This window comes from Prunus avium, chromosome 2 (assembly GCF_965620075.1).
Source record: "Prunus avium chromosome 2, drPruAviu1.hap1.1, whole genome shotgun sequence".
Lineage (NCBI taxonomy): Eukaryota > Viridiplantae > Streptophyta > Magnoliopsida > Rosales > Rosaceae > Prunus > Prunus avium.
In genome coordinates this window covers 37,785,250-37,803,549 of record NC_142285.1, presented here as the reverse complement: position 1 = coordinate 37,803,549, position 18,300 = coordinate 37,785,250, and the positions used below count along the sequence as shown (strand labels likewise).

The window sequence follows — 18,300 nt, the reverse complement described above, 5'->3', positions numbered from 1 at the left end:
TCGACATGCTCGACGCCAATGATGACGACGACAATGACGAGGATTTCTATGGTGGCGGCGACGACGACGCAGCGGCCGCCATGGACAGCGACGAATCTGGAGTTGCGGATTATGAGTTCATCGACAACGACTCCGACGATCCAATGATGTCGCCTCACATCGATACCAGGTGGCTTTACGCTAATTTTATTTTTAATTATGACAGCTCTTATTTTCTTATTCTAGTTTCTATAAAATGATTTTGGTTATGTGACTTTTCTTCATTCTGATTCTGGTTTGTGAAAGTCGAGCCTTTATAGTTGTGAAATGTTAATTTCGCTTAATTTTGATTTCTGTTTGATCACAAATTTTCTTACTTTTTCCCCGTGTTGCGGTAATGTTAATGCTGCTGATTTTGATCTTAGGTTAGGTTTTATTGATTTATCAGAAATGTGAATTTAGTTTGTGTATTGTGCTAATGTTTATCGCGTTTGATCTTGATATTTGGTTTAGTTGAGGGTATAAAAAATATGAGCCTTTGCTTATATCATGGTCATGTTAATTCTGCTATAATTATGAGATTATTTTGTTGGGATAATGTTAATCGTTCTTGATTTTGATATTTGGGTTAATTTGGCTAGTGTAACTAAGGAAGGATTTGCATAGGTGCTGGTATTCTTAACAAAAAAGTAATTTACATGGGTTTGGTTTAATTATATCTGATTGGTTTTTACTTATTGTCTCTTGATTTGTTAAAGTTAGAGTCTTTTGTTGGTTGATAATGTCAATTCTGTTTAGAAGCAATTTGGTATTTATTTAATTGGTAGCTGGCCATGGTTGAATTAATTGGTTTTTGTCACCTTTGTGACTCCTTTTAAAGGTTGTTCATTGTTCGGTTGAACCCATCGATTTGGTAGCCTGTCTCTTGAAGCACTTCGCTCTGGAAAAGTAGATATTGAAAATCTGAGCCATATTTCATTATCTGACGACTTCGACTTATTGTTGAGTCTGAAGATGAGAAAAGTCTGTCAGTTATAGATACATACTAATTGAGCCTTTCAGGCATGGTAAATTGTGTTTGCTAGTGGTTTTCTCCTTGGGGATTCCAAGTTTTGCGTATTGTGAAAGAACTTTATTTTTGTTGTGATTTCCTTGCATCTGGTACCTCATGATTAGCACTAAATGAATTAACTGGTGCATGTTAATAATGAACTTAGATGATAATAGACTGATGATCGAGCCTTTTATAGGTTTATGTGATTGGTGAGGAAGGTATCTTGAAGGAGCTTGAGCTTGCTGGATATCAATACCTTGGTGGACCAGTAAGTATGAGTCCGAAATCATGTAAGTTTCAGTACATGATGCTGTTACTTGTACTTTTTCTATTTTGTATCCTAGTTTGTGAAATCAAATGACATGTTATTCATTTGGCTAACAAGAGTATTGCACAAAACTTGGTGTCATTATTTCCCTGTTGCTCGAGAGACATAACGAGGTCTACATCTTCTTTGGATGTAAAAGTAAATATTTGGAAACTGAATTTTTTGAAAACATCATCTTTTTGTGTGTGCTCGTGTGCCTAAGGCCCTAAACTATCAGGAAAAGTTAGGTAGTTACAATTGTTTATAATTAGTAGTTTGAGGGATGGACTGGGCTAAAGTTGTTTATAATTCTTTTTATTCATTAATATGCCCCTGTTATATTACATGTGATGAGAAGTATTTTTTTAAATGCTTTCCTTTTCTTACAGGAAGACAGTGGGAAGAAGATAGATCTGAAGCCTGAATTTCTGATGGAGCATGAAGAGAATGTATACTTCTGTCCTTTCTTGCTTCATAGAACTTTGTTTATTATTGGGTTTGTGTTGATAGAAATGCTAGTAGAACTTTCTCTCAATAGAGCTTTTGCATTCCTTTTTGGAACCTTAAAACTGAGCATACACATGTGAGGTTCTTTCTTTCTTCTTTCTTCTTAAAAAAAGAAAAAAGAACATCAACTTTTAATATTGCTAGATCTATTTGTTCGTTGTCTTCTAGGTTGGAGCTGTTGTGGTTGGATTTGACCGAAATTTCAACTACTACAAAATTCAGTAAGTTCTGGTGATTCTTGTTTATGTCAATGCATGTGTGTTGAACACACTGCACATTTTTGTTGTTGGAAGGTACTGTATTTTCCTTTGTAATTAAAATTTGAAGAATCACTGCTGCTTCAAGTACCTTCTGTTTTAGATTCTTCTTGCCTAAAAAATTATTAGGGCTTCAGTTTAATATTTAAACTTTAACGTCTGAAGGTTTGGATTGAAAAAGAAATGCCACATAACTGCAACAATTCACTATATTTTTTTCTTTAATTTTCTATGGACTGTACTTGTTCTCAAATTCAGGCGTATATGCAAACATTGTGTTACAAAGTATTAAATGGAAGGAATATACATGTTACCAAGTGCCAACACCATATAAACATTATGGTCTTATTATTATGCAGTGCACTTGTTGCATGTATTGCATTTGGTCTTCTCTGGTGGCAGTCAATGTTTATGTGATGGAAGGTATGGGACACTCTGTATACGTGAAAACCCTGGATGTCTTTCATTGCAACAAATCGTGATCCTGTCACTCATCTCACAGATGCTCAGGAATGGGCAGGTTCATTTCTCTCCTCTCTTGTTGCACTTTGTGTTTTAATTAGATTATTTTCAACTGCGTTATGCTGCAAAACATGTAAAGATTTTCCTAATTGGAATTTGTTTCAAATTCAAAAGTCATTTGTTAGGGGCAGCGATTTTCACACTCCTATTTGTACACTTTGCACTCACATTTATATATGCTTTCATCTCCTTGTTTCTGTTCAATATATCAAAGCATAATATAAGGGAGAGGAGATAGGACTGTGAAAACGGCCACCTTTTATTCGATCTTATAAAAAAGAACTTATTAGAATTTATTGAACTCGTTAATGTTCAGATTCTGAATCAGATTATCTATGCATTTACTGATGCATGGGTTAGTGGTTCCAAATGACTTGATTACATGTGACCTAAACTTCTAAAGTTGACTGGGAAATTTTGAATTTCTGGACCTGAAAATACCTAGCCAAAAAGGTTGTTAACAAATTGATGAAGCTACTATAATTTTCTCTCAATGGCTACTATAATTAATACTCAACTTCAGGTGGTGGTTCTATGGTTGGCGCTATCCGCGGATCTACTCAATGTGAGCCGCTGGTTGTGGGAAAACCCTCAACATTTATGATGGACTACTTAGCAAACGAGTAAGTCAGATGCTTTATTTATTGTTCTTCATTGTTTTATCTTAATTCTTAAGTAACATGAGTACTGTTATCTTGAGCAAAGAACATATTCTGATAAGAGTTTTTATGTTATATAACACCAAGGCATTCTCTTAAGGTGGATATCATATAGCGTGATACATATAATGCGCTTTAAATTTGCTTTATAAGAGATACGTAACCTTTGTGTACCAAATATTATACGTACCACAATATCTATAATCCGAGATGCATTATAAGAGATATAAATGAGTATTGCATTGTAAGACATATAATGCGCCTACTTATGCTGATGAACCAAGACAGCAATTGATTTGCTTTGTAAGAACAAGACTACTTGTGATAACGAAACCATTGAAGTGCTAACAAATTGTAGTGTTAGTCCATCCAAGACTTGCAAAAATGAAATTAAACTGTGCACAGAGTACACAAGTGTGTGTGCCTGCGCATTTACTCAGAGAGAGAGAGAGAGAGATCAATGGCCTATCTTACATTATTTTCTTTTATCTTACTGTAGATTAATTCTTTAGTTATTGAAGTTAAATTGCTCTATTTGGTTTTCTGACAAACATTAGAGGAGTTTCATCATTGACTCATCTTTTTAATCACTCACTATGCTTAGCAACCATCTAGATTATGTGCCCTGTCTTAAAAGTTAAAAGACACTCAAAGGCTAAAAGACATGACTTTGACTAATGAGGTAAACATCAATGATTTTGTAAATACAAGAATGCAATTATTGTAACAGAATGTACAATTTTCGTGATGTAATTTTGCATTCTAATTAGTAGCTGACATGTACTAAGTCGCAGAACACTTGACATCTTAAAGAAGTGGACTTGAATGGATCTGATGAAAACATTTTGGTCATATAATTGCTGATATTAGTAAGTTGAATTTAATTAATGACAGATTTGGCATCCTGAAGTCACAGATTTGCATGGTTGGGGACAGATTAGATACTGATATTCTGTTTGGACAAAATGTTGGTTGCAAAACTCTTTTTGTTCTCTCAGGTAACTACACTAAAGTCTGAATTTTTGTTATCAGTGCTTCAGAGTCCTAACAACTCCATACAAACAGATTTTTATACGAACAAGATTTCAGACTTTTTGTCTCTCAAGGTTGCAATTGTATGATTATTATGTTACCCCTAAAATCAATCTTGGGCGCATCTGTCATTATTTGTCTCTGCCAGTCATAACTTTGATATTATTAATGTCCATGTAATTTTTTTATGTATATTTTACTGGATGTAGGTTTCTGAAACAAAAAGAAACAGTATACATTAATAAATATAAAAGTTATGCTCTTGTGATCTCTATGCAATTGTTAAACTGGTTGCTAATATATTTCTGCATCTTCTTCTTGGCAACCAAACCAGCACATAGCTGCAGCCATCCGTGTCTCTGAATTTCTATTTTTGCTTCTCTTTCTTCTGTGTGATTGGCTATTGCGCTTGGATAGCTAGTAGCTAAGGAGGCGTGTTGTTCATTTCATGTCCCAAAAGTCTATTGGTCTAACCCTAGGCTAGTGGAGCCTGTTATTTGTCTAAGTTGTGAAAATTGAAAATAATTTTTATATAATATTATTGAGTATCAAGATGGGAGCTTCAGTATTAAGCCCAATATAGGGATCCAAATTATAACAAAACTCAATATTACTAAAGGGTTAGAAACTTAGCGGGAGGCTATAATGAGGAGTTTAAAGTGAGAAGGCTATTTGAGGAGGTCAATCTCACCATCAACAAATGTAAAGAAATCATGGAACTTAAACATTTTAAATACTTTGATGGTGGAATTGGCCTCACCGAATAGCTTCCTCACTTTAAGCTCGTTCTCTAGCCCCCTAGAAACTTAATGGCAAAGTACATGCATTATTATTCTGTTATTGACGTACCAAATAATTGAGGATTAGAAACTTAAGAAACTTTTCCATTAAGAAAACTGGTGTATAGTGGAGCGTAAAGAGAATCAAACAAAGACATTGAATAACTACAAGTCTAAAGTATATTGGCTGAGACTGAGAGGATAAGAGGGATTGCTAGGCAAACCCTCCATTCTCTAATATTCTAATATTCTAGTATTCTAATATTCTATTCCCTACCGCCAAAAAGATGGCCTAATATATCCTGCTGCTGTTGATCAATGTGATCACCATGCTTCAAAAAGAAGCTCAAATGTTCTCTTTAAAATTTAAAAAAAAAAAAAAAAAAGAAGCTCAAATGGGGTCCATTCATTCACCACAAAAGCAAAAGCAACTCACTTCTCTCTGAACAACATTCTTGCAATTACCCAAATTGCCTATCTAGCTACTATATTCTTTTCTTGCCTTGAACAATGCATAATGAATCAAATTCAATCCAAGGGCATTTTGGTCATTCAACCACTAAAAGTGTCAATAATTTAGTAATTATCATACACATACAGTACTTCAATTAATAAAGTTTATGAATGAATACCTTAATGTATGGAAAGCAAATAGAGAAACAAAAAAAAAGGGTGATAAGCATTTTGAATTCTTGAAGCTTTCAGCAGGACCAAACACAGAGTAAAGCATTGCCACCCATATAAAGAGAGAGAAATTAGGAGTTAAAAAACACAAGTAGAAAACAACACAGAAAGAAGAGAGAGAGAGAGAGAGAGAGAGAGAGAGAGAGATGTATAGGTTCAGCAACACAGTTATAGGGTTCTTGAACCTCTTCACTCTCTTAGCATCAATACCCATAATTGGAGGAGGTCTATGGATGGCAAGGAGCAGCACCACATGTGAAACCTTCCTCCAAACCCCACTTCTGGTGGTGGGTTTTGTTGTGCTCATCATATCTCTAGCAGGCTTCATTGGTGCTTGCTTCAATGTGGCTTGGGCACTTTGGGTGTACTTAGTGGTTATGTTGCTCCTAATTGCAACCCTAATGGGTTTAACTGTGTTTGGGTTTGTGGTCACAAGTCAAGGTGGTGGAGTGGATGTGCCTAGTAGGGTTTATAAGGAGTACCATCTTGAAGATTACTCACCATGGTTGAAGAATAGGATTAAGGATCCTAATTATTGGACTAAGATTAGAAGTTGCATATTGGGGTCTAAGACTTGTGCTAAGCTTGTTGCTTGGACACCTCTTGATTATCTTGAGAGAGACATGTCTCCCATACAGGTAATTAGTACATATGTGTTTTTTTTGCTTGGTAATTTACAATTCATTGCTGGCTATATATTCAAGTTCTTTTGGGTCTTGTATTATATGTGATTGTAAGCCTCTATATTTTCCTAAACATCCTCAAGAAATCAATAGAATTGCAAATATGATAATAGAAACTCCCTTCTTACAACTTTTCTCTCTCTTTTTTTTTTTCCATACTTCAAAAAAGAAAGTATTGTTGAAACATATATTAGAAAAGGATACTTGATAATAAAAAAATAATTTTGCTTGTGTTTGTTTTCTTAAAAATTCGATCGATTCATTCACGTTTCTTAATTAGGTTGACGTATTGTAATTTATAATTAGATAGAAGCATAATATGATAAAGAAAATACTTGAAATCCTAACTTTTTCTCTAAAACTTTCTTTCTTTTATTCAATTAAGTTTTCCCTCGTACCCTCGAAGTTCTCTCCTCATGTATGAACCATAGAATTCTTCCCATTGTATGTATTTCAAGACGGCTTTTCGGAGCAAAAGTTAAAAATAAATATAGAAAGAGCTTTTCTTTGGATGATAAAGTAGAGAGAGAGATATATATGTATAAAGTTCATGTCGTGTGTAAAGACTTACTAGCTCATTCTAAAGCTTGTAATAATTTAATGATTTGCGGTGCATATATGTATGTTATATGCAGTCTGGTTGTTGTAAGCCACCAACATTATGCAATTACAACGTGGCAACCACTGTGAGTCAAGACCCGGACTGCTACCGGTGGAACAATGCGCCCAATTTGTTATGCTACGAGTGCGATTCATGCAAAGCTGGAGTGCTTGAAGACATCAAAAGAGACTGGCACAAGCTCTCTGTCCTCAACATTGTCATGCTTGTGGTCCTCATTGGAATCTATTCAATTGGGTGCTGTGCTTTCCGGAACACCCAAAGAGCTGAAACGGACCACCCGTATGGTCAGAACCGGATGTCCAAAGTTCGACCCAGATGGGATTACTATTGGTGAGTTACGTGTTGATCAGTAAAATGTTATCTTGTCAGACTGTGAATATGAATTGTTGATTACATTTATTTTGATTTTGGAGTTATAGTATACTCCTCCACCTAACTTATATGCTTTTGATTTTGAAAATTATAAACAAAGAATGTGAAAAATTATGTAACGAGTCCAAAAGAGCCTTTAGTTGGCCAATAAAAAAAAAAGTAAGATAAATTAACCATCAAAGTTAGGCTGAAAAAGGTGAGCGGTAATTCTGAAACTTGGTAAGAGTGGTCTAAAGTGTTTGTCAAGACAGCTTTAGATATATTAAAGCTTTCAATCTCTCTCCCTCTCATTAATGCTTTTTTTCTTAGGTCATAAATATATCTCTCTCTCTCTCTCTCTCTCTCTCTCTTTCTCATTGCTTAATGCTAAGCCATGCTTTTTTGGTTACTTTTTTGCAGGTGGAGATGGTGGCATCACAGAAAAGAACAGCTTTATTAGTTGAAGAAACTCTATGTTCTTTCTGTTACTGTGAATCTTGTTCTTAGGTGTGCTCTAAAGATGGGACAATTCAGTTGTTTTTTCAATGTATGGGAATTGGAGGTCTCAAATCCTCTTTTTGGATAGACTTTTAATTTTAATTTTTAAATGTAGTTGGTTTTTTTTTTTTTCTGTACAAAGTTGGATTTACTTTTATTTCAAAGATCATACCACTAGCTTTTTCTTTTTTCTACTTTTCTGTCATATATGGACTTACACAACTTAATCTATGTACTTATAAACAGACCTAACCAAATCTACAGAGATATTACACCTCTAACATAAAAACAAGGATCAATGTAAGATTCCTCTACCTTTGCACATATATAATATATCAAAGACTGAAAATTGGGCCAGCCCCAAAAACCAGATATGTATGTGTGCAGCCAAATTTCAGACTACACATTCATATATATATATATATATATAGCAGATATGCAATTCTTAATTTAAATGATGAAATCTTGATACATTTTATATATGACAGAAAATAACAGTTTTATTAGCTTGAGAGATGGGTGCTCTAAAGAGATGGGACAAACTCAGTTGTATATATAATGTTCTTGCTTTTGGAAATCTCATGGCTTCATTTACTGCTTTCTCTGTACAGAAATGGATGAGATCTAACTACTTTATTTTTTTCAAATAATCATGCTATATTACCAACATACCTTACTGCCGGACTTTTGACTGGTGTAGTTTTTAATACAGAAAGCAATAAAAGCAGAATGAAGTATATATATATATGCAACTTGCTCATAGAGCATAAGTTTGAATTTGAACAGAAATATAGAAGAAAAAGGGCCATGGGTTTGGTCACCGAATATAACTATGCAATGTTAATTAGGTTAACGAGTCTGGCCTTTCTATAAGGAATATTTTTTTTGATAAGACCATTATATGATATGGAATATAAGAAATTTAGTATGGCCTGAAATGCAACAAGGATGATAAATTTTCATCACCAAGCGAAAAAATTTAATCCCATTCAAATAAATCACATAATCACATTCAATCGCGAAAGTTAATGCCAGCTACCCCCTTCCGATTATTCGGGGACATTGAAAGTTGTGGGAAGGACTCATTATCTTCTTAAAGAGCAGTCAGCACCATATGGCCCATACCCTTTGGCATTTGCCTCCTTCTGAGCTCCATGGCAGATGGCACCGTATTGTTTAGCTTTCTAGAATGAGTACCACACATAAGTTCTTTGACATTTCTCAGTCTTTCTGCAGTTCAATTTAGGTACCCTTTAGGTCCTCAAGAAGATTAGTTTTGTCTAGAATATCAAATACCATGAACCATTGCAGGGTCACAATTGGTTGCGTGGAATGAGTATGTATTATCCCCCGTGGACTTCCTGGGATATTTTTTGGTTCATAGACTCTTTCAATCATATCATGTTCTTTAATTGACCCAGAAAGAATAATATTGATTTTTTTCCTTTTATATTTTCTGGCATTGTAAAAATTATGAACTGACAAAGGAGAAATAATACAGTAGTATGGTAGTACCATGTGGTAATTGACATAAGGTGCTACGCTCCATTCAACTTGCGACATTTCTCACAAAGACCCTTTTGAATCTTGTAAATGCCCTTCATTTTCAGTTCAGAACAGGAAAAATCTTAAGCTGTCTGTCCACCACAAGTTCATGTTCTTAAAAATTCATACTCGCAATTGAACGACACTATGAACTAGTAGTGGTCATTTTGACAATGTCCATTTGTCCCATTTCTCATTCCAAAGGATATATTATTGAAAATTATCTCCAAGTTAATTTGCTGATTTGCTTAATTTTGATAAGCTCTTGGCGACAAAGTCGGCATAGAATGACAGAGACTTAGGCTGTTACTTAAAAGTCTTTCATCATAACTGGTCTTAGACAATGTCTTGAATTTCCTGTCCTGCCTTTTCCCTTCATCACACATAATTTCCCTTATAAATAACAAAGAGAAACACATTTATATACATATAATATTTAGATTCACAAGAATATCTTGGTAGCTCTTTTGAGTAGATATTCGAATGGCCGAACTCAGTCAAGAGCGTTCCCTACAGGAAACACCAACATGGGCTGTTGCCGTGGTCTGTTTTGTGTTGCTTGCAGTTTCAATCTGCATTGAACATATCATACACCTCATAGGAAAGGTAAGGCCAGATTGCTTAGTTAACTAATTGGCTTCAAGCTGATTGGCCTCATTCCCATAAAAAAATATTGTTCAGTTAATGATCATGCACGCAACCAAATCCAACGTAGTTGGGATGAAGGCTTTGCTGCTGCCTTCAGTTTATTTGGATTTTCAGTTTATTAAACTGGTGGAGATGAATCTGAGTGCACAAAAATTAGTGTTCTGGGCATTGGCTGCCTGCTTGAATTTACTTTCTTGTCTTTAAACATCAATGTTAATCATTGCACCTGACATTGTTCTTGCACCATTTTCAGTGGTTAACAAGCAAACACAAGAGAGCTCTAGTTGAAGCACTTGAGAAGATTAAATCTGGTACCCCATCATCCAGTCATTTAGTTTTTTTTTTCTTTTGGAATTAAAGCAATTTATGTTTGTTCAAAGCCTAACAATTTGTTTGTTCTCGTTGATTTCTTTGAAGAGCTCATGCTATTGGGATTTCTATCCTTGCTCCTGACTGTGCTGCAAGAACCTATCTCTGGTATATGCATACCAAAAAGTGTTGGAGACTCTTGGCTTCCCTGCAGTAAGGAAGCACAGTTAAAATTGAAAAACAAGGGTAGGAATCTTCTTTATTTCTCAGATCCTGACTTCAGTTACAGGCGCAGATTAGCAGTAAAAGGAGATGATTATTGCTCAAAGAAGGTAAGAAGCAAGGGTTCTGTTCCAATAGTGATATATAAAATCCTTTGGCCACTAAAAGTCTAATTGACTGTGCATTTTTGCAGGACAAAGTTGCCTTTGTGTCTGCCTATGGGATTCACCAACTACATGTATTTATCTTTGTGTTAGCAGTTTTTCATGTGCTCTACTGCATCCTTACCTTGACTTTGGGAAGATACAAGGTAAAGTAGCATATTAGTACAACTTTGGAGCTCTCTCTCTCTCTCTCTCTCTCTCTCATCTTTTCAGTGTATTTTTCATCTTTTTTGGATTACAGATGAGAAAATGGAAGGTTTGGGAGAAAGAGACAAAGTCAATTGAACATCTGTACCACAATGGTTTGTAATTTTGCTCCAAGTTATTTTATCTACTTCAAGCTAAGTGGGTCCTTTTTTTCTGTACCCAAATGATGAATAGTTTAAGCATGCAATCATTCTTGACATATGATCAACTTTCTAGCTCCTTTTTTTCTTTCCCAAAGAATGATTAGTTGGTGTCCAGGTTGACTTTAATACATCATCTTGCTGGAACTTTTCTGTTGACTATTATTATTATTTTTTTCTTGTAAATTATAATGTTTCTTCTTACAAACTTTGTTGACAGATTTAGGCTTCTCATGACTAATTATAAGAATATTTTCCAATTAACCATCAAGGGCACTTCTTGGATTATAACTCATTAAATTATTTGTATTGCAGATCCAGAAAGGTTTAGGTTTACAAGGGACACATCATTTGGACAGAGACATTTGAAATTCAGGTCACCATTGACCCTTTGGATTGTAAGTAACATACTTCCGTGAAGTTGAGCTTTGTTCCCAAGTTCTGTCAGCAAGAAACCTTGATGTCAACTTCAGAAACACACTCCTAAGCTTCTCAACTTACATAAAATTGCTTGACCAAATGTCTCAAAGTTTCTCATTTTTCCCTTCCAGGTGTCTTTCTTCAGGCAGCTCTTCCAGTCGGTTACTAAGGTTGATTACCTTACTCTGAGGCATGGATTTATCATGGTAAGAAAAACAGTTGCCTAATTCATTTGCATACGCAAAGCCTTAAATGGGATTCAAGATGCAGGTCATAAATGGACTCAAATTCTATGCTTTGTGATTTCAGGCACATTTGGCACCAGACAGTGAAACGACATTTGATTTTCAGAAGTACATAAGCAGATCACTTGAAGAGGATTTCAAAGTTGTTGTGGAGATCAGGTTGGTGTTCTGTAGTGTCTAAAGTCATTAGGTTCTTTGTTTAACTCTGTCTTACAAACTTGAACTTTATACTTCATGGATGCAGCCCAATTATATGGTTCTCTGCAGTGTTGTTCTTGCTTTCCAACACATACGGTAAATGAGATATTCTATTAGGTCTAATCTGTTTCTAGTGTTATTGTAAAATCCTATTTTTATTATTATAACTGATTCTGAAAATTGCCATGAAAAGTTTAGGAATTTACTGACAAAGAAATGTTTCCTCTTTGGACAGGATGGTATTCTTATTTTTGGCTACCATTTATCCCTTTAATTGTAAGTTCAAATACAAAATTCATCATCCAAGTATCATGCATTCCCTTTTTACTATGGCCATTGCAGTTGCAGGCCACATAAATTTAAGGGTTGTGAGCAAAACAGAAAATCCTGATAGTGTTAAAAATCTTGTAGATAATCCTGTTGGTGGGAACAAAACTACAAGTGATTATATCAATGATGGGGCTGAGGATTCAGGAGGGAGGGGATGTGGTGAAGGGTGCCCCTCTTGTTCAACCCGGCGATCACCTCTTCTGGTTTGGAAGCCCTCGCTTCATGCTCTTTCTCATCCACTTTGTTCTGTTTCAGGTACTTCAAAATATGCATCTAAAATTCATATGTATAGCTTCAATTCACGGATATTATATTATCATATACAGTCATACTTGTTTGTATTTTTACATGCTGCTCTTTTGTTATTTCTTCCTCCTCATTGCAGAATGCATTTCAGCTGGCCTTCTTTGCATTTAGTACAGTAAGTAAAAATGACCACATTTACAAAGATCTGCTTATACTTAAGTTTAGATGTTAACCAAAAGATACTTTAACCATTGAAATAGAGCTTTCTTTAGTTTTCATATCCTAAATAATTGATTTTCTCTCCCTCAGTATGAGTTTGGGATAAATTCTTGCTTCCACCACCGCATCGAAGATATCGTGATCAGGATCTCAATGGGGTGAGCAGTGAGCTTTACACACTAAAACAAATTTGTACAAATCCATATGTTAATCATTCAATGAGCACAATTTTTTTTGCTAATGCACACAATTCCTTTTTTTGGGTGATCTCTCCTCAGGGTCATTATACAATTTTTATGCAGTTATGTGACTCTGCCTCTCTATGCTCTAGTGACACAGGTGAAAATGATCTCACTTTCAATATCAGATTTTAAATTGTGCACAAGAAAATTGGAGAGAAAAAAAAAAGAAAAAAAGTCCCAGTAGGCTACAAGTGAATCCCAATTGATTTAACATCGGTTAACTTTGTTTCGTTTGATCAAACTCAAACAGATGGGTTCTACAATGAAACGCACCGTTTTCAATGAGGAAGTGGCAGGAGCACTGAAGAGCTGGCACAACAAAGCCAAAAAGAACACAAAACTCAGCCATCCTTCACACTCAAACACACCATTCCTAAGTACGCCGGGAACTCCCAGCCACGGCATGCACATGTCCCCGGTCCATCTGCTGCACAAGCACAACAACCGCAGCGATGCTGATGGCTATTATGAATCTCCAAGAGCATCAAACCTTGAATTAGATCATTGGGAAACTGAAGGGTCACCACATTCCCTAAACAACAACAATGCTGGACCTAGTGACCCAGAAGAGATTAGGGAACTGGATCAAGAGCCTACTTCAACAACCCAATTGCCTCCGGCACCGCCTGGGATTCGTACTCAGCATGAAGTTAACATTAGTCTGTCTGAGTTTTCATTTGGCAAAGGAAAATGAAGAAGTTGATGGAGTTGGATCATATGACATGCTGTTAACCCTTTTCTTCTTCCTCTTCTTCTTTTGTGTACATCATATATGGTTGAGCATTTGCAGCAACAGAGGATTGGATGATTTCATTAATTTGTATTGCGTGTAGGATATTGTGTGCTATGCACGATGGTAGTGTATTTTTTGCTCTTTTAGGCATCACATATTGTACTTTACATATACAATTTCATTTTTAGAAATATAATTTTTATACCCAAGAGATAAAAGACTACAAATGAATCCTACACAGTCGGGGTGTGAGTTCACGAGCATTGTTAGGATCAGTCGCGCATGCGCTCTTTAATTCATCCTAATCATTAATATTTGCATGCACGAATGTCTCTAACATTCTCTATGAACTTTGTTACACGCAAGAACGAAAGAAGATCATTCCACTAATAACTAAGATGCTTGATTGATTTGATGTTCAGATTTGTAATATGTGGTTTTGTGTGAGTGAGATTCCTTTCTATCCCCTTTTAGATTGTGTAATGTCATTATTGTTCACAACTGTTGCTAATGCTTCAATTTCAATCTTTAATAACAACCCTTCTACACAAATGGCATCAAAAGATTCCTATTTTCCTCCATTGCCATCTTTTTCAGTCTCATTCCAGCTATGTGATTGCCATACTTGTACATTACCCTCCAATAAAATATTTGATATTATCTTCTTATTAATTAATTCCAACTTATTCTATAAACTAATTATTATAAAATAATTTACTCCAAATTACATTATCACCTTTTTTTGTTTTTGTTTTAAAAAAAATTATAATATTATGATGATTTAATGAGTGATTATAATCAGTCACACCAACAGGAACAGCAGGTCGTGCCCCCATTATAGTCTCTCATTAATAAATTTTAAAAACAAAAATAAATAAAAGATAAAACAGAAAGACAGCCTCATTACCATTTACCACCACCGCTGCAGAAACCGTTAAGTTGAATAGCAACCGTCGATCAGAAAGGCGATTGATCACCGTGAGCATGGAGGTCCGCCCCAATCCAACGGCCGATAACTCGTCGGTCGTGCAGCCCCAGCGTCAGCGCCAAACACCCGCAACTACTCAGAAAAAGGCCCCTGCTTCTCCCATCCCGGTCGACACCACCTCCGTTTCAAAAAGGTCAGTCCTTCTCTTGAATTCGCTGTTTGGATCCCGAGATAATTCAATTCGCAACTGAACTTGGTTTGTTTCAATGTTGTTGTAGGCTTCAGAAGGAGTTGATGTCTCTGATGGTATGATATGTTTCTCTCTTTTATTACTTTGTTTCGAAAAATTCTTTGCTTTTGATTTTGTCTGAATCTCTGTTACTTAATCTTTCATTTCTTGTTGTATTTGTTTATTTTTGCTAAATCTTGAACTGGGTTTTCTGTGGGTTCAATCTTAATTTCATAAGCTGAAACTTGAAGCATAATCTAGAAGGAAAAAACAAAGGGGACTTTCTTGATTCTTGATAATCCTGGGATGATGTGGATGTGTGGTGCAGAAGTTAGGTAGGTAGGTGTGTGTGTTCTCTAGGAATTCAATGCAAAGCATCAGATTATGGCTGCACTGCGTGTGTGGTTGTCTGAGAAGTCTTAACCATGATCACACTTCCACTTGTAGGCGTTACACACTGGAAGGATATGTTGTCAATAAAATTTTCTATGCTGAACAGTATCTTCTTGAAGTTTAATGTCTAATAGGAGTCCATTTGATGAATTGGTGACCTTATTTCTTGTTACTTTTCATTTCAGTTATGAGACAAGTAACTCTTGGTTTTACTGACGTTTGTCCATCCAACATCTATTGGTCCTTGTTTTCAGATGAGTGGAGGAGATCTTGGAGTATCGGCTTTTCCTGAAGGTGAGAGCATTTTTACATGGCTTGGCACAATTGAAGGTGGAAAAGGAACTATGTATGAGGGTTTATCCTACAAACTTTCTTTGCGTTTTCCTCTGGACTATCCTTTCAAGCCACCCCAAGTCAAGTTTGAGACAATGTGCTTCCATCCAAATGTTGATCAGTTTGGCAATATATGTCTTGATATTCTGCAGGTATTTATCGTTGTGTTAAAGAAACTGGTATCAAGCTTTGTGCTAGTAAGGTCAAAGAGGATAAAGTGAGAGAAACAGCCTTCTCTGTGTCTCTAATATGGAGAAGTTATGATTGACCATTATGATGGTGACAGTGTCTCTTGTATCGAGGAGTTTGCTCCACCATATGATGGTCTTCACTCTATAGTATTTGAGGTGTCCTATAGAAAACTAGAATTGGTTGGATAAATCTAAATGTTTGTTCACATGTCAATGCCCCTGACTCGGGGATGCTGGTAGTGCCCCTTACCCGGTGGTGCTGCAGTGCCCACATGTCTGTGTCCTTAATCCAAGGGTGCTGCAAAATCTGATAGGGTCATAACAGCACTATTGCTGCCGTGGCCATCTTCATCTAGAACTAACAAATACAAAAAAAAGAAGACAAAAAACAAAAATGTAAGATCAGTATTTATGGGTATTTTGAGAAAAATTGATGGAAGAGTTGAATGATAAGAATGCTACTTTTATTGTGATGGGGGTGGGGAAACAGATGTAGGGCAAGCAATTGATTGGTGATAATAATGTCACTCTACGAGTCTTATATTAATATTGGATTGAGTTTCCTTTCTTTCACTTTCATGTACTCTTAAAAGGCTTATGTTGTTCTTGCTATACGTGGCACAGGACAAGTGGTCTTCAGCGTACGATTGCAGGACTATACTTCTGTCCATTCAAAGTCTATTGGGAGGTAAACTTGCTCTTCTTTGCATGAAAGTTCTCGTAAACTTCATTCATTCTTTTCTGACATTTTAGTTCTTACATGCAGAACCAAACCCGGAGAGTCCCCTCAACAGCTATGCTGCTGCTCTGTGGAATAATAAGGAAGGTTAGAAACTTGAGCTTTAATGTTCTTAAACCTTCAACAACCTTGCAATTCATGCTAAGTTCAAGACTTTGTAGCCTATGAATGCACCATGAGATTAATTGCTTTTACCACCTTAAGCTATAAAATGTTGTCGTCCTGGTAAACTAATGTTCCAACTGGTATGCCATGGATTGGAATATGATGCCGGTGGGTGAGAAAGTGCCAATTCTTCCTCGGTTGGACTGTGCAAACCTCTAATGCAATTCTTGTTCATTTTCTTGTACAGATTACAGAAAAATGGTCCACAAACAGTACTTTGCTGGAGAATCACTTGAGAGTTGATTTGTAGAATTCGCGATGGATCACAAAATGTCATGTGGCCCCTGATTTCTCTGTACAGCTCTGTGGAGGGGAAAATGTTTGCAATGCAAAGTATAGTTTCTTTCTCATTGAATCCCAAGGCAACCAAATCCTTCCTGTTGGCCAACTTTGTTTATATTCCTGTAATGTGATTGCTAAATAAACACAATAAGAAGTTGTAAATTTGTTGAAATCAAATGAAGGTGACAATTATTTCTTTCATGTAATGGTTTTTTTTTCCTAAAAGCAATTTAATTTGAATGTTAATTTCTTGTTGTCAGCTGAAGTACTGGCCTTAGACAACTGAAGATGAATAAAAAGTTCTTATAAATTCCTAAAGGTGATGATCCAAGTTGTTAAACATAAACAAAAGGCAAACAAGCCTATAATTAATGCATGTCACCCTGAGGCTCGAGATTGCAATCACATATGTGTCTCATAACGCATATTAAAAGCATTTGGTGGTGGTTTTGGGTGCACCACATCCAGCTGTGGGGTTGACTTTGTGATCGAGTGTTGTGTTGGAGAGAGAATGACAAGTTTCAAATTAGGGTGCTCATATCTCTGTTGTTTTCTTTCTCATACTTCATAACAGAGTGTTCTTTTCCCGTGTAAGTTAGTGCGAGAGTGAACGTATCGAGTTTTGACAAATATAAATGAAATGCATTTCGAGTTTTGACAATATCACCACCATCAAACAAAATGCATTCTTCTCATCAAGTAACAAATAACCAAACAAAGACAAAACCCAACTTCAATGACAATAAATTATGGGCTGGTTTGTGTTATTGGGCTGGTTTTCATTATGGGTTTGCTGCAATGCTCTTTGTGTTGTAGAGAGAGAGAATGCCTAGTCCAAATGGATCCAAATCCTTATTATCTGCTTGACTTTTTCCTGCATATGCCACATCATTAAAATAAAATATAAGGAAATTTTAACACAAAACCCAATTTTCTCATAACTAGAAAAGAAAGATTAAAAAAAAAATACCCTAATTGAACTAACAGAAAACTAACAACGTGAAACTTGACTCCTGCAATACCTCTCCCCATTGGATTCCTTCTTCTTTTCATTCTATCTTTCTCTGCAGCCAGCTTCTCATCTTTAATTTGCAAATATAAATTTGACTAGTGTTATTGGAATTAATATTTGGGTTTTTCTTTGGTCAAAGATGGAACTTCATTGGAAAGATACAAGCCAGCAATGAATCAGGACAACAGAACCCACGAAATCAAACTAGCAAACAGATTCAGGATGA

General features: G+C 35.8%; 3 protein-coding genes and 1 pseudogene across 5 annotated transcripts; all 4 read left to right on the top strand.

Annotated features, from left to right (window-relative positions):
- The first annotated feature begins 5 nt into the window (after positions 1-5).
- LOC110767594 (phosphoglycolate phosphatase 1A, chloroplastic-like) lies at positions 6-4,589 on the top strand (annotated as a pseudogene). Its single transcript, XR_015833723.1, has 8 exons — positions 6-169; positions 897-1,002; positions 1,230-1,301; positions 1,730-1,789; positions 2,016-2,068; positions 2,528-2,624; positions 3,150-3,249; positions 4,180-4,589. The product of XR_015833723.1 is annotated as a phosphoglycolate phosphatase 1A, chloroplastic-like (transcript).
- A 1,151-nt stretch (positions 4,590-5,740) lies between these two features.
- LOC110767449 (tetraspanin-6) lies at positions 5,741-8,098 on the top strand. Its single transcript, XM_021970996.2, has 3 exons — positions 5,741-6,418; positions 7,099-7,415; positions 7,857-8,098. Exons 1-3 carry the CDS (start codon positions 5,927-5,929, stop codon positions 7,894-7,896), a joined length of 849 nt encoding a protein of 282 aa, XP_021826688.2. The 5' UTR covers positions 5,741-5,926; the 3' UTR covers positions 7,897-8,098.
- A 1,744-nt stretch (positions 8,099-9,842) lies between these two features.
- On the top strand, positions 9,843-14,269 carry LOC110767959 (MLO-like protein 12). 2 transcript variants are annotated; one of them, XM_021971636.2, is made up of 15 exons: positions 9,843-10,085; positions 10,381-10,438; positions 10,545-10,768; positions 10,852-10,968; positions 11,064-11,124; positions 11,485-11,567; positions 11,721-11,795; positions 11,899-11,993; positions 12,079-12,128; positions 12,268-12,308; positions 12,444-12,617; positions 12,748-12,783; positions 12,918-12,985; positions 13,106-13,166; positions 13,320-14,269. In XM_021971636.2, exons 1-15 carry the CDS (start codon positions 9,963-9,965, stop codon positions 13,761-13,763), a joined length of 1,710 nt encoding a protein of 569 aa, XP_021827328.1. In that variant the 5' UTR covers positions 9,843-9,962; the 3' UTR covers positions 13,764-14,269. The 2 variants fall into 2 exon arrangements, with proteins under 2 accessions (XP_021827328.1, XP_088105011.1); XM_088248885.1 differs by lacking the exons at positions 13,106-13,166; positions 13,320-14,269 and having other exon boundaries at positions 12,918-12,989.
- A 354-nt stretch (positions 14,270-14,623) lies between these two features.
- On the top strand, positions 14,624-17,263 carry LOC110767966 (uncharacterized). Its single transcript, XM_021971648.2, has 6 exons — positions 14,624-14,923; positions 15,009-15,036; positions 15,607-15,837; positions 16,501-16,564; positions 16,643-16,702; positions 16,968-17,263. The coding sequence occupies exons 1-6, from the start codon at positions 14,787-14,789 to the stop codon at positions 17,021-17,023; spliced, it is 576 nt and encodes a 191-aa protein (XP_021827340.2). The 5' UTR covers positions 14,624-14,786; the 3' UTR covers positions 17,024-17,263.
- Positions 17,264-18,300: the final 1,037 nt, after the last annotated feature.